At 46.3% G+C, this 15,643-nt stretch overlaps 1 protein-coding gene across 6 annotated transcripts in view; it reads right to left on the bottom strand.

Annotated features, from left to right (window-relative positions):
* The window catches only part of ST3GAL3 (ST3 beta-galactoside alpha-2,3-sialyltransferase 3), a 425,585-nt gene that overhangs the window by 104,911 nt on the left and 305,031 nt on the right, over positions 1-15,643 (bottom strand). For all 6 annotated transcript variants that reach the window (XM_075067555.1, XM_075067560.1, XM_075067557.1 and 3 more), the window contains 2 exons: positions 12,463-12,558; positions 9,733-9,919 (listed from right to left, as the gene is read on the bottom strand). In XM_075067555.1, coding sequence (XP_074923656.1) covers positions 9,733-9,919; positions 12,463-12,558 — 283 coding nt within the window. The remainder of the gene's footprint in view (positions 1-9,732; positions 9,920-12,462; positions 12,559-15,643) is intronic.

Below are 15,643 nucleotides of genomic sequence, written 5' to 3'. Positions count from 1 at the left end.
TTTAGCGCTACTCCTCTTGTTTGGGAGGAGTTCCGAAATCGATTTAAGGAGCCGTTTAAGTCGATATTAATGACGATGTCGTGTGAACGGATACAGCGTTAAATCGGTATATCAGCCATTAAACCGATTTAAAGTCGCAGTGTAGACCTGGCCTAAGTGACAAGGGCTCAGGGAAGCTTCATGCCTCAGGACTCTGTGGTCCTGAATCTCTTCCCCAGGTGCAATTCAGCTGCTGTCCAGGTTCACTATAATGTTCTTCACCTGCCTTTAAAACCTCAGGGTTTGTACATATACCACCACTGATGGTGCTGCAGGGTGTGAACAGGTCACCCCTCGAGTGACGTCAGTCACACCGACCTAACGGCTGGTGTGGACAGCACTATGTCAGTGGGAGAGCTCTCCCCCATCAGCACAGACCCTCTTCACCAGACGCACTACAGCTGCAGTACTTTAAAAGAAACAGGCACAACCTCTAAGTACGTTTCTCAAATCAACCACCTCCCCTCAACACCACCAGATCCTGGAGCCCAGGGCCTGTCTTCTCCCATTGGACAGTTACACCAGAACAGGCGGATGTAGTGTGGGGTGTAACACCGCACATGGACTTGTTCAGAGTCCTGCAGCCTCCCATGCCTGCTCTTCACATCGGAGACTGTCACTTACAACAGGGGAGGAGTCTACCTATACACAGTTCCCATAACACTCCACTCACAACTTGAATTTAAAAGCTACTTTCCAAACTCCAGCTTCTCGTGTTGGACAAACTGGTTCCATGTTTCCTGTCAGAACAGCTCTTGGCCTCTGCCTACCACAGCTTTATTCTAAAGGCTAGCTTCATTCAAGAGAGGTCTTCACAAAAACTCTGCTCATTGCAGCACATAGGAATTTTTTAAATTTAAAAATAGGTTTAAGAGCAGAGCAGGAGAGCTTGGAAAGCACAGTAACTGCGGAGAGATTCCAAGGCTTGATTACCCAGCTCAGGAAGCTGCAGCAATTGCTTTAGTGTCAAATTCAGAGGGAACTACAGGGTCCAACACCAGTCTCCTAAGTCCAACAAGTAGCTGAACAGCACCCCCATCTGGCTGTGTGTCACCAGGCATGGGCCTCTCTAATAAATCAATGCTACAGGGTGGCTGCAGTGGCTGGCTTTGCTGTCTCCCACTGAGCATCTGACCCATCTATTCAGAGGGAGAGAGACATTACTTGTTTGCATTACAATTTTAATGAGAACGAACGTAACAGGCAGCAAGTGGGAAACAGCAAAGGAGAGGAGAAGCCTGTGTAAAGAGAAGACAGCAATTACACACACCTGATATGGAAGTGCACTAGTGCCAGAGCAGACAGCAGAACGGAGAGAGGGCGCTCGCCCACGGCTGTTGGGCTCCAATGACAGCAGAGGTTATGCCAAGGCACAGAACGATGACGCCTTTGTTCAGCCTGCCACCTCACATACCTGCACTCCCTACTCCCTGATTCTGCAGGGCACAGGAGAGAAAGGAGCAGTGTGCAGAAGATGTGTCCAAAGAAACAAACAGAGACTTAGACTTGATGCCAATACTACCAGTAAAGGAAAAACAAAGGGAATACCCACCTTCAAGCAGCACTCCGTCCAAAAGCCACACAAACAGATGGGGGGCTATTCCAGACCAGGTGAGGGATTAGTCGAGAATGGCCTCCCATCAACACCCCCTCTATACTGAGGGAACAATGCTGATCTCAGTTGTGGCACCAGGGGTTCCCAAATGGGACCCAGGTATGCCATGACATGAGCAATACTAACCAGAGCCAAGAGAGGCTCTTCTGTACTGTGCCACTCAGTGGCTGGTTTACAGTTGACACGAGAATCGCATCACCAATCCCAGGTGGCACCCATCAGCATCTCTGGAAGCTATTCACCAGGAGTGCTATGGCCTGAAAGTGGGACCTTGCACCCTCACCTGGGACTATGCAGCTGCACGGACACTGCTCCATTTCCAAAGAGACCTCTTGGAACAGCAACATTTAGTCTTCACCTCTGACTGTTTGACTGTCCCTGACAAGCTGACTTGTCAAAGATCTGCAGGCATAAGAGTAACACATGGGGGGGGAGGGGGAATCTTTGGGCTTTCCTTCTTTGCTCTTGGACTCACTTTCCAGCCCTTTAATGAAGCAGTTTCCTCCTCAGTGCATGGCAGGGAAAATCTTTGAATCCTTCACAATCAGCTGCTGCTTTGGCCCAACTAGGTGGTTGCCCCAGCTTTTCCCAGAGATGTGAAATAGCATCAGATGGAGGCTCTCAAACAAACCCTATCAGTCAGAGATCAGAAACTCGCAATGTATAAACGCAGCAGAGAATCCTGTGGCACCTTATAGACTAATAGACGTTTTGGATCATGAGCTTTCGTGGGTGATACCCACTTCGTCAGACTGAATGTAGTGGAAAATTTCCAGGGCAGGTATATAATGCTAGCAAGCAAGCTAGAGATAACGAGGTAGTTCAATCAGGGAGGATGAGCCCTGTTCTAGCAGTTGAGGTATGAAAACCAAGGAGGAGAAACTGGTTCTGTAGTGGCAAGCCATCCAGTCTTGTTCAACCCTGAGCTGATGGTGTCAAATTTGCAGATGAATAAGCTCAGCATTTTCTCTTTGAAGTCTGGTCCGAAGTTTCTTGCGGCACGGATGGCCACCCTTAAGGTCTGCTATAGTGTGGCAGGGAGGTTGAAGTGCTCTCTACAGGTTTTTGTATATGTGCCACCCATCATTGATCCCAACACTTTCACAGGCCTTGGGTGGCAGGCAATCCTTGCCCACAGACAACCTGCCTAACCTGAAACGTATCTCACCAGCCCAGCAACTGCACCCCACCATAGTAACTCTAGCTCAGGAACCAATCATGCAACAAACCCCGATGCCAACTCTGCCCACAATATCTACACTGGTGAACCATCACAGACTAACCAGATCAGCCACACCATCACCGGTTCATTCACCGCACAGTCCACCAATGTAATATACGCCATCATATGCCAGCAATGCCCCTCTGCTATGTACATCGGCCAAAATGGACAGTCTCTACGGAAAAGGATAAATGGACACACAATCAGATATTAGGAACGGCAATATACAAAAACCTGTAGGAGAGCACTTCAACCTCCCTGGCACACTATAGCAGACCTAAGGTGGCCATCCTGCAGCAAAAAAAACTCAGGACCAGACTTCAAAGAGAAACGCTGAGCTTCAGTTCATCTGCAAATTTGACACCATCAGCTCAGGGTTGAACAAAGACTGTGAATGGCTTGCCAACAAGAACCAGTTTTCCTCCCTTGGTTTTCACACCTCAACTGCTAGAACAGGGGCTCATCCTCCCTGATTGAACTAACCTCGTTATCTCTAGCTTGCTTGCTCATGCATATATATACCTGCCCCTGGAAATTTCCACTACATTCATCTGACGAAGCGGTATCTCAACCCACGAAAGCTCATGATCCAAAACGTCTATTAGTCTATAAGGTGCCACAGGATTCTCTGCTGCTTTTACAGATTCAGACTAACATGGCTACCCCTCTGATACTTGAATGTATAAAGGAGCAGCGAAGTTATCAGTCAGCCCCAGCAAGCAGGTAATATGGCAGGGCCACCAAATGAGGGAAGAAGGGAGCCTCCAGAAAAAGCGCTCAGATATTCTGTCTTCTTGTAGCACTGAGAGGTCCAGCTTTGGTGTGGCACGATAAATCCAGCCAGGGAGCCATGCACTTACCAACTCTATATTCAGCTAGGATCACAACAGCCTACTGACTAAACACACAAATGTGGCTCTGAAGTAGAAATCTCAGAGTATTTATTTCAAGTCAAAAGAAAACCAAAGTCATCCTCCACTGCTGGCCCCCAAAGTCCTCAGCACCAAGACATGGCAGGAGGGGAAACTTTCCACTTCAAAGGAGAGAGATGCATTAGAATGTCCTTCGTCCAGGAGCACTGCTCAGAGATCAACCTTATTGAAACCCTGCAGGTGACAGGCAGCAGATGCATTTTAGGTTTAGACGGGGCAGAGTCTATGCCCTGCCTGTTGCTGCGGTGCTGATACCTGCTGGTCATTGCACAGTGCAGCGTGCCAGACAGACATGCCTCTACAACGGGCAAACATCTGAACTTGGCCTCATTTGCAAGCAAGCTCACTTACCTCCAGACTTTCACTATCAAAGAATTTCCTGCTCCCTCAGGCACTTCTCCACAAGCTGCTCCTTCTGGCGAAGGCTCTTCAGGTTGCAGTTGGAAGTGTTAGCATGGTTATTACTACAAGAGAAGGAAGTCCAGAAGCTGCCAATTTCCAGTGAAACCTTTGCCCTCACTTGGCTTCTTTACCATTATGTGCCAAATGTTCAGGGAAGAGAGCCCTACCCAGGTTGTTAATGTTGATTTGCAGTAAGTTTTGGAACCCTGGGGAAGTTCCTGAAGACTGGAATGAAAGCTCATCTCGTTCCAATACTTACAAAGGGTAAATGGGATGAGCGGAGTAATTATAGGTCTGTTAGTCTGACATTGATGCCAGGCAAAATAACGGAGCAGCATATACAGGACTCGGTTAATAAAGAAGTAAAGGAGGGCAACAATTAATATCAACATGGGTTTATGGAAAACAGATCTTCTCAAACGAATTTGGTATCTTTTTTTGATGAGATGATGAGATTTGTTGATAATGGTAACAGTGTTGATGTAATAGATTTTTGTGAGACATTTCAGTTGTGACCACACAACATTTTGCTTAAAAAATTAGAATGATTATAAAATTACCATGGCAGACATTAAATGGATTAAAAGCTGGCTAACTGACAGGTCTCAACATTTAATCGTACTCAGGGAAATCATCATAAATCAGCGTGTTTCTAGTGGGGTCCTGCAGGGATTGCTTCTTGGCCCTAGGCTATTTCACATTTTTGTCAATGAACTGGAAGAAAAAGAAATCACTGATAAAGTTTGCAGATGACACAAAATTGGCAGAGTGGTAAATAATAAAGAGGACATCGATACAAAGCAATCTGGATTGCTTGGTAAGCTGAGTTCAAACGCACAGTCTGTGTTTTAGTGCAGCTAAACGTAAATGTACACATCTAGGAACAAAGACAGGCTGGACATACAGGATGGGGGACTCTATCCTGGGAAGCAGGGACTTGGAAAAAGATTGGAGGGGGTCATGGTGGACAATCAGCTGAACATGAGCTGCCAATGTGACACTGTGGCCAAAAGGGCTAATGTGATACTGGGATGCATAAACATGGGAATCTTGAATAGGAGCAGAGAGGATATTTTACCTCTGTATTTGTCATTGGTGCATTCGCTGCTGGAATCCTGTGTCCAGTTCTGGTGTCCATAATTCAAGACAGATGTTAATAAATTGGTGAAGGTTCAGAGAAGGGCCACGAGATTGATTAAAGAATTAGAAAACCTGCCTTCTATTGACAGATTCAAGGAGCTCGATCTATTTAGCTTAATGAAAATCAGCATAAGGAGTAATTTGATCACAGTCCATAAATGGTTACAGGGGGAACAAATACTTGATAATGGGCTCTCCAGGCTACCAGAGGAAGGTCTAACATCATCCAATGGCTGGAAGTTGAAGCTAGACACATTCAGACTGGAAATAAGGTGTAAATTTTTAACAGCGAGGGTAATTAGCCATTGGAACAACGTATCAAGGGTCATGATGGATTCTCCATCACTGGCATTTTTAAATCAAGACTGGATGTTTTTCTGAAAGATCTGCACTAGGAATTATTTTGGGGAAGTTCTCTGGCCCATGCTATACAGGAGGTCAGACTAGGTGGTCACAGTGTCCCTTCCGGCCTTGGGATCTATGAATGTATAAAATGCAGTAACTTTTTCTGACAAAATGATCCACGAAGAACTCTCTTTGATTTAGCCCCAAGTCCATTTCCTTATATACCTAGTTTGCATAAGGGTGCGCACATGCTGGTCGGGTGGTTTCAGGAACTGTCTGCTCTGAACATAGTAGACAATCTTTCTTTCTCTGATTTGTTATTCTGTTTGGTTTTTTTGGATGACTAGAGTAGGCATGCCACTTGGCCACCTCCTGGCTAGAACAACTATCCAACCATCCGACGAAGTGGGTATTCACCCACGAAAGCTCATGCTCCAAAACGTCTGTTAGTCTATAAGGTGCCACAGGATTCTTTGCTGCTTTTACACATCCAGACTAACACAGCTACCCCTCTGATACTATCCAACCAACAGTTACTTTTCAGTAACTGGTTCCTGGAGACGTGTGGTCCACATGGATTCTGATGGAATGAGATTCTGGTGTGAGATCTGCCTCTTTTGAAGAGCACTGTCTGTTGGAACCATGCCTGTGCCCTGGATGCCCTCATCCCCTCTCACTTACAGGTATAAAAAGTGGAGTTAGCTGAACTGCCCCTCAGTCCCTTCACTGAAACAGAATCCAGATGATACAAGCCTCTGCAGTAGCAGGGAAGGGCAGGTCCTGGAATACATACAGTCAGACACCAATTTGGATAGTCTTTGGGTGAGCACAGGTTGACCCTTCATCCTGTCAGCGAAGGCCAGTAACAACCTGGGAGAGTTTCTGAAGGGTCTTGCCCTATCCAGGAAGTAGGATAAGGACCTCACAACATCGAGGGTGTGAAGTTTATCTTCCCCTTGGCTAATGTGAGGCTTAGGAAAGAAAACAGGCAGATGGATTCATTTGGTTCAAGTGAAAATTAGAAACAACTCTAAGAGTTCACCAAACATTTTTTGTTCCAGGAGCCGAGACATACTCTAAGTCATGTCTTCAGGAGTGCCTGGAGTTGACTGACAGGGTTCTATAGAGAGTGGACCTTTTCCTGTGGTAGGTAAGCTCTTGCTGCTTTGGAATCTAATACTTCTCCCGTGAATACTATGCTCTGAGTAGGAGCGAGAACAGGCACCTCTGCTCACTGAGACCCAGAGCAGTGAAGAGCACTAGACTTACCTGGCTGGAGCTGCTCCTTTGTTCAGGTGACTGCCCCCGAATATGCCAACCAGCGAGGTCTGGGTGTAGGTGTACCCTTTGTCTCTGCAGGAGGGCTGCCATGGCCCAGCAGGCACTTGATAAGTACTCTGGGAGCCGTGGAGGGAAGCACTTTGGACTGATAGTGGGACTTCCCCACCAGGAACCTAAGACATTTCCTGTGGGCTGGGTGACTAGCTGTATGGAAACAGTCATCCTGCAAGTTAGGAGGTATGTGGATCGGCAGTGGTGATTATGGATGCTAGAGTTACCATTCTGAACCTGAAACAAAGGGGCTTTGTTGAGACATTAAAGGTCCAGAATGGTGCGCCCCCTCGTTCTTCTCTGGGATCAGGAAATAACGTGAGTAAGCATCCCTGGCCCTTGAACTCCCAGGGCACCCCAAATTGCAGACAGGAGTTTACTTTCTTCCTTAGCCATATCCTGTGAGGTTGATCCCTGAAGAGGGACAGAGAAGGGGGTAGGGAGGAACTGGATAGAATACTCCTAGTCTATCACCTCCAGGACTGACTGGTCAGATGTTATTCAGTTCCAGGTGTCCCAAAACCAAAGAGAGAGCTGCCAAAGAGGCGCAAGGGGGTAGGATGGAGCCAATAGTTCTATATGGCTCTTGACTATAGCTTTAAATCTGCTGATAAGAGGACAACAGAGTATGTGGCAGAAGAGGAGCAGGGAGAGGATCTTCTTCTCAGGCACTGTCTTTGCCTTGGAGACGCAGATGACCTCTGTTGGCTATAACAGTAAGAGGCAGCCGTGGGTGGTAGCAAGGATCTGATACAATGGCTGGGCCGGGTCTTCCCTTTATGGCCTGGGGTGGGAAGGGCACGAGAACATCCAGGACCCAGGGGTGGCCCCAGATAATCATAGTCAACAGCATCTAATCTCAGGTGCCTGACACTGTAAGTGGAATCCATGTGGTCAACCACTTGAAGAAGAGAATATTGTTTCTCTGGCCTCCCTTCCACATTTCTGAAGATTCTGATCTAAAGCTCCACACAACATGCTGGTGTGTCTATTCTCAAGCAGCTAAAGAAAGAATATCAGAACATCATAAAATGTGATACAGAGTAGCCTGTGAAGGCAGCACATCAGACAAAATAGCTAAATCCCTCTGTGGAAGCTTGTTTCCACACGGATCCCTCACCTCTCTTCTCAAAAACTTGTGTGTGTGGTTTCATAGATTTCATAGAGTTTTAGGCCAGAAGGGAACATTAGATCATCTGGTCTGACCTGTATATCATGGGCCATTATATTTCCATGCAGTTACCCCTGTATTGGCCCAATAACTTGTGTTTGGCTACAGTATACTTTCCAGAAAGGCATCAGTCTGGATTTGAAGACATCAAGAGATGGAGAATCCACCACTTCCTGTGGTAGCTTGTTCTAGTGGTTAATCACCCAAACTGTTAAAAATCTGTGCTTTATTTCAAATTTGAATTTTTCTGGCTTCACTTCCAGACATTGGTCCTTGTTACTTGCCTGTGATATATAGGAGGTCAGGTTAGACGCTGTAATGGTCCCATTTGGCCTTAAACTCTATGAATCTATGAAACAGATTAAAATCAACACTCGCTTTTTCACGTAATTTGGGATCAGTATACAATTAAATTCACTGTTTGGCAGACTCATTCAAGGAGCATAAACTCTGGCAAGTCAAGCACTGATGAGTGGTAAGAGTAAATTTAGATCCTATCATTTTGTATGGAAAAATAATCCCAAATATACATACAAAATGACAGGGTCTAAATTAGCTCTTCCCCATGAAAGAGATCTTGGAGTCGTCATGGACAGTTCTCTGAAAACATCTGCTCAATGTGCAATGGCAGTCAAAAAAGTGAACAATGTTAGGAACCATTAGGAAAGGGATAGATAATACAACAGAAAATATCACAATGCCACTGTATAAATCCATGGTACGCCCACTCCTTGAATACTGCATGCAGTTCTCATTGCCCTATCTAAAAAAATATACATTAGAATTGGAGAAGGTGCAGAGAAGAGCAACAAAAATTATTAGGGGTATGGAACAGCTTCCCTATGAGGAGAGATTAAAAAGACTGGGACTGTTCAACTAAGAGTGATATGATAGATATCTGTAAAATCGTGACTGGTGTGGAGAAAGTGAATAGGGAAGTGTTATTTACCCCTTCACATAACACAAGGACTAGGCGTCATCCAATGAAATTAATAAGTAGAAGGTTTAGAACAAACTAAAGGAAGTATTTCTTCACACAACGCCCAGTCAACCTGTGGAACTCATTGCCATGGAATGTTGTGGAGGCCAAAAGTATAACTGGGTTCAGAAAAGAACTGGACCCATCCTCCCTGAACTTATCTATCAATGGCTATTAGCTAAGATGGGCAGGGATGCAACCCCATACTCCAGGTTTCCCTAAACCTCCAACTGCCAAAAGCACCTGGCATTGGCCACCGTCAGAGACAGGATTCTGGGGCAGATGGACCTTTGCTCTGACCCAGTCTGGCTGTTCTTACATTCTTATGGTGTGAGCCCAGATTCTACAGGGGCAGCCAGATCCATTGAGCTGGCATTACAAAGCCTATTTCATTAAAAGCGGGGTCCCTGGAAGTGACAGACCACCCAGTGAAATGCAGACACCTGGGCAGGGGCAGACAGAGAAACCGGGCCCAGATCCAAACGCTGTAGGTAAAATCATGACTTATTAATAGTGCCCCACCCCATCACCTAAGCGACACAGACCAAGTCTTACCACTTTCTCCTTGTAAACAATGTATTTGAGCCACTTGAAATCCTGCCACTTGAATCCGGCCAGAACAAAGAAGGAGTCCTTCTCATACTGCTCCAGTTTCTGGATGGCCCCTTCAGGGTACGTGATCCGCAGCGTTGTCTTGCCACCCACATCCTTCTCAAAGCCTTTCACTGGAGCAGAGTTCAGCCTGCCGGGTGACAAGAGGATAAACTACCAGAGACTCTCATTTACGTTCACATACGGTTGGTGAGGTAGCAGCCATTGGGCAGTGATTTCCTTGACCATGAAACCCAGCACTATGCCTAACCACAGCCATAGCTTATCATCATCAGTCAGGTCCGTTAGGAAGCAATTTCAGTCAAGGCAATGTAAAACACTTGATTTAAGAAACCAAAAAACAGCTCCAATGATTTAAATCAGGCTAGAGCTTTGGAAAGCTAATTTAAAAATTTGTGCTCTTGAAACTTTAGAGAAAAGATCATTATGGAGTAAATTATAGTGTTGTTTTAAGAGCCACTACTGCTAAAGTGACTTATCTGAATTTCACAACACTGCTACAGACAACAAACAAAACCCAGAAAATTAAGGCCCTGCAAACCCCTTAGCAGGTGCATAACTTTACTCACATGAAGAGTCAAGTCAGTGGGACTATCCATGTGCTTAGAGTGTTTACAGCGTACAGGGCTTAGTCTGAACTATTAAAACTTTTCTCAGTGACACAAAATCTTTGTCACTTTAAAACAAAATTCCTACAGTATTAACATTACAAAGTTATTAAGACTTTCAAGAAATTAAAGTTACTGGGAACTTCTTACACACAGGCCAAAAATTTCAAAACGAAATCACTTGATTCAAGAACTCCAGCCCACACTTTGGCACATAAGAGTGGGATTTTCAAAAGCCCCATCTGACTTTGGTGCACAGTCCCAGTGACTTCAGGCTGCATTCCTGCTGGGGGAGCAGAGCCTGGTTACATTATTGACTTGGAATCCTTGGGATCCTCCTTCCAGGCCTGAAGTTGGCTGCCCCACCCACCACTAAGTCCCTCCCCTCACTTTCTCTCCCCCTAAGCTTCTGCCTGCTCATTCACAGGGAGCTTCCGCCTCACCTGACCCTCACTGTTTAAAACGCAAGTCTTATTTCCAGTGTGAATGTGTCTAGCTTCAAATTCTAGCCAGCTCACACAGGCACTGAGTTTATTTCATGGATATCCCCGGCGCTCCAATCCCTGACTGAAGCCTCCAAATGCTACCAGAAACCAAACTGCCAATATTATCCCCTGGAGGAGCCCCTGGAGGTCACTTAACAGCATGTGGGGATTGCCCCAGTCAGCTGAGTGTCATAGTTCAGACCAGCTCAACTCCTCTTTTCATGCAGCACCAAGCGGCGCTAGCCTGGGATCGCCAGGGCACGTCTGCTTTAGTTTTTACCTCAGGAAAACTGCTCCACGCCTGTTAGGAGTCAATCCGAACCCCACTATGTGACGGGGCCCTGCATTATCTGCTAGCTGCACCGACAGATCCTCCATATTTCTCTGCTGCAGAGATCCACCCCCTAGCACCCAGGTCTAGTTCCTGCTAATGCAGCCAAGCAGCCCAGAACGAAAGGTGCTCAATGGAGAAGAGAAAGGCACCTCTCCTTCTCCTGACTTCCATGGGACCCAAGCTAGCAGGTGGAGACATTTAAGAAGATGTCTGCTCTCACCCGCTCTCTCACACAGCTGAGCACCTGGCTTCACTTAACCTTTAAGGCTGCCTTTTCACTTCTTCTCACAGCCCCCTGCCAGCACAGATGCTCAGATACCACCCTCATCATCCCAGGCCACAGACTAGCTTCAGATTTACTGATGTGAGGAGAAGGGTCACGTAGGGTGTGGAAATGACACACTACAGGCAACCCACCCCGTTTTTAGCTATAGGAATGGGTTTATTTTTGCCAGACCACTCAACTCCTCACGGAGCTTCTCATTTTTTGAGGTATTTTGGATTTAAATCAAAGTGGGTGGCTTAGTGCAAAGAATTGAAGCCTTTCCTCCTCCTGCTTTCTGAGCAGAGTTGGAGTCCCAGGAGGGGTCCTATGAGAACAGTTTGGTGCAGCCCAAAGGAAGAGTAATCACAAGACCATTGCAAAGAATTAATCACATTCTGTCAGGGGGCGTGAGGTGGAAAAGATTTATCCCACTCTGAGCACTTTTCCCTGTGTCCAGGGCCAGGGAGGAGAGAAGTGAGCAGCTTCTGCTGCAGACTCTCCTACCTTGGGCAGACACAGCTTTGCTCCTGCCTAGCTCCGAAGCAGTAGGTCCTGGGCAATGCCGTGCATGTGTGTGTGACAGTCCCTGACCTATGGACTCTAACTGGGAGCAGCTCTTTAATAGCAGCGAATTAGACAGTACTGATGCACTCACACTGTGGGCACCATGGAAGAGGTGGCTGTTTGGGAAGAACTTCAGTACGGAGAGGGTAAGAGCTTGACTCATGGAAGGGACAGCATGGAGGCACTTGTGGGAGAAGTGAGACAAACTACCTTCCCCGTCAGGAGGACCACGGACGTTTAGAATTCGGACAATCTGTACATTCTTGGTTTGTTTTACACTTCACTGTAAGCGTCCCTACCAATGTTGATTGTTCCTGGTCAAGGTGTGAACAATGGAGGCTGAACCTCTATACAGTCTATTCGTACTATACTGAAAATGAACACAAAAATATCCAAAATGGGATACCAAGGACTCACCTGATGACAACATCGTAGTCATCAATTTTCAACCCCAATGACTTATTTGCAAGCACTCCTCCATTTCCCACAATGATACATCGCCGGCAGCTGAGACTGAGGAGGAAACGCACAGATAGGCTGCTTGAACAACATGTCAAAATTCACTGTCACACAGAGCTGCTTAGAGGCAAGTTTCTGTGCAGCCTGCTTCTCTCCAGACATGACAGAAAATCTTTGGCAACATTCAGAACAAAGGGAAGGAAGCTGACTCGAGGGGGAGGGCAGAGCTGCACTCATCCTTAGCTCACCCCATTGTGCCGAGGTGGCAAAGTGCCCAGTATTTCACACTCCATGTGGCATGGTGAGATGGGCTACCAGGGCGGGCAATCTCCTCTCATCATTTCCTCATTCTGCTTGGGTCAAATGAAACCCACTAATTATTTAAACAATTACCCAACCTCCATTTCATAGAATCACAGGATGGGAAGGGACCTCGAGAGGTCATCTAGCGCAGTCCCCTGCACCCGTGACAGGGCTAATTATCTAGACCATCCCTGACAAGTATTTGTCTAACTTGCTCTTAAAAATCTCCAATGATGGAGATTCCACAATCTCCCTAGGCAATTTATTCCAGTGTTAACCACCCTGACAGTTAGGAAGTTTTTCCTAGTGTCCAGCCTAAACCTCCCTTGTTGCAATTTAAGTCCATTGCTTCTATCCTCAGAGGTTAAGAACAACAATTTTTCTCCCTCCTCCTTGTAACAACCTTTTATGTACTTGAAAACTGGTATCATGTCCCCTCTCAGTCTTCTCTTCTCCAGACTACACAAATCCAGTTTTTTAAATCCTCCCTCACAGGTCATGTTTTCTAGACCTTTAACCATTTTTGTTGCTCCTCTCTGTGGACTCTCTCCAATTTGTCCACATCCTTCCTGAAATGCAGTGCCCAGAACTGGACACAATACACCAGTTGAGGCCTAATCAGCGCGGAGTAGAGCAGAAGAATTATTTCTCATGTCTTGCTTACGATACTCCTGCTAGTACATCCCAGAATGATGTTTGCTTTTTCTGCAACAGTGTCACACTGTTGATGCGTATTTAGCTTGTGAACCACTCTGACCCCCAGATCCCTTTCCGCAGTGCTCCTTCCTAGACAGTCGTTTCCCATTTTGTATGTGTGCAACTGATAGCTGCACAATGAAATAAATGCATAAATAATAAAATGTCCCTTATCTCCATTATATAGACCACACTAGATGTAAATAAATCAGTCTGTATTCTAGAAAAGAACAGCTGTTTGACACACAGTATCTGATAATGTACAAGAATAGGGACATTAAATGGCAGCCTCTCTCCTCGCACAATCATGATGCAGGACTTAATTCAGATTCAAAAGACTTAAATTCAATTCCTGACTCTGATACTGGTTTGCTGGCTGACCCTGGGAAAGTCACTTGCCTCCCTGTGCCTCAGGTTCCTGGTCTGTAAAATGAGGACAATGATACTGACCACACCTTTATAAAGCACTCTAAGATGTACAAATGAAAAGCGCTATGTCAGAGTGTGGCAGTGTTATATTATTCTGCAGGAATACAAGCCATTAAAATGCTCAGCCAAAGATCACCCATCATTCATATGGCAGAAGTGACAGTACTGTACAAAAAAGAACCACTCATCAGAGACTACTAAGAACCAAACACACATGTAAGAGACCTGCACGTTCTTTTATAAGCTGTGCCATGTACTTCAGAAAAAATGAAGGGCCAGACTCTGGCTAGACCTTCCCCTTCGGGTTCCCCCAGAAGGGGCCACCCACAGTCGCAGCAGGGAACACAAGGACTTTCAGCCTAGTGCTGGTCTCCCTAGAAAGGGTTGGGCCCAGTGCAGCTGTCAGCGAGGGGAGTGTACACCAACCTTCTGAAGTGGGAGGGCAGTGGCTCAAGTGTGTTCTCTCCAGAGGAATTCTGGGAGAGCCAGCCAAAATGCTCTCTCTTGGGTATCCTCACCACACCCGCTTCTCAACACGAGAGGTGCCTTCAAAGCTATAGCACATGGCTTAGATTTTAAAAATATACATCAGTCCAAAGAGAACACCCAGCACCAGAGCTCTAACAGGGGAAGGGGTGTTAGGTGAGCCAACTTTTGATGTTACCAAGAGTTCACTTTGCTGCAACCACTCCTAACACAACTGTACAGGAAATCCATCCCCCACCGAGCTTAGCTGTTGTTCATGAAGACTGGGCCTGAAGCAAATGTCCTGGCTTGGGTTAAAGAATTGAAGCTTGACCTGCTGACAGGCCTGTTAGGGGGAGACTTGCACAGAATTAACAAATACAGCGCTCAAGGAATACTCAGGAACTGCTTCCAAGCACAGCTAAAAAGATATTAGAGAACGACAGGAACCGAGCCTCTCAGCACAACCAAGCTGCGTATTAATGAAAGCCAGAAATCCCGCTATTCCAGCTGTGAAAGTTTCTGGCAGGGTCAGTCTCTTTGAACATCTCTAAGCAGCTAATGTGGGGCTGGAACACGGACAGGAAGCCCAATTTAGGGCCACCTTCTCCTTTGAAATAGCCCTAAAAAGAATCAGCCAACCAGCAAGAGCTAAGTCACGGACTAGTGGGGGAGGGCAGATTTTAATGTAATTAAGGTTTTTTAAAATTAAAACCACCCTTTTGGTGGGGGGGGGGTGGGTTGTTTTTTGTTTTGGAGCCATCAGGAATCATCAAGCTATGCAACACTCAGCATGTGAGGTATAAGCCATCTTCCTTACCCACTGTTGCCTTTCCCACTTCCCTCGTGCTGTTTGAATCTAGTCTTAGAATAGAGACATAGGACTGGAGGGGAGCTCCCGGGTCATCGAGTTTAGTCACCTGCTATATCAGGCAACCCTGTCATATCATCCCTTCCCATTCATAAACTCATCTAGATCCATCTTAAAACTAGTTCGGTTGTTTGTCATCCCCGTCCCCTGCTACTCTCACTGGAAGGCTACTCCAGCCTTTAGATAGACCCTGCCCCGAATAGTATGCTAGGTCTTTGACATAGCACTAAGTACAATGGGGTCCTGGCTGGCACCGAGGCGGTTCCCAGAGGCCTCAATAACAGGGTGAGTATGGGGATCTGGCATACCACGAATGGCACCAAGGCACTGCCACTGGAGTGGGAGAAGATCCTAAAAGGGCTTTAAAGACTGGCA

The sequence above is a fragment of the Chelonoidis abingdonii genome, chromosome 7 (genome assembly GCF_003597395.2).
Source record: "Chelonoidis abingdonii isolate Lonesome George chromosome 7, CheloAbing_2.0, whole genome shotgun sequence".
Lineage (NCBI taxonomy): Eukaryota > Metazoa > Chordata > Testudines > Testudinidae > Chelonoidis > Chelonoidis abingdonii.
This window is presented reverse-complemented; position numbering and strand designations above follow the sequence as displayed.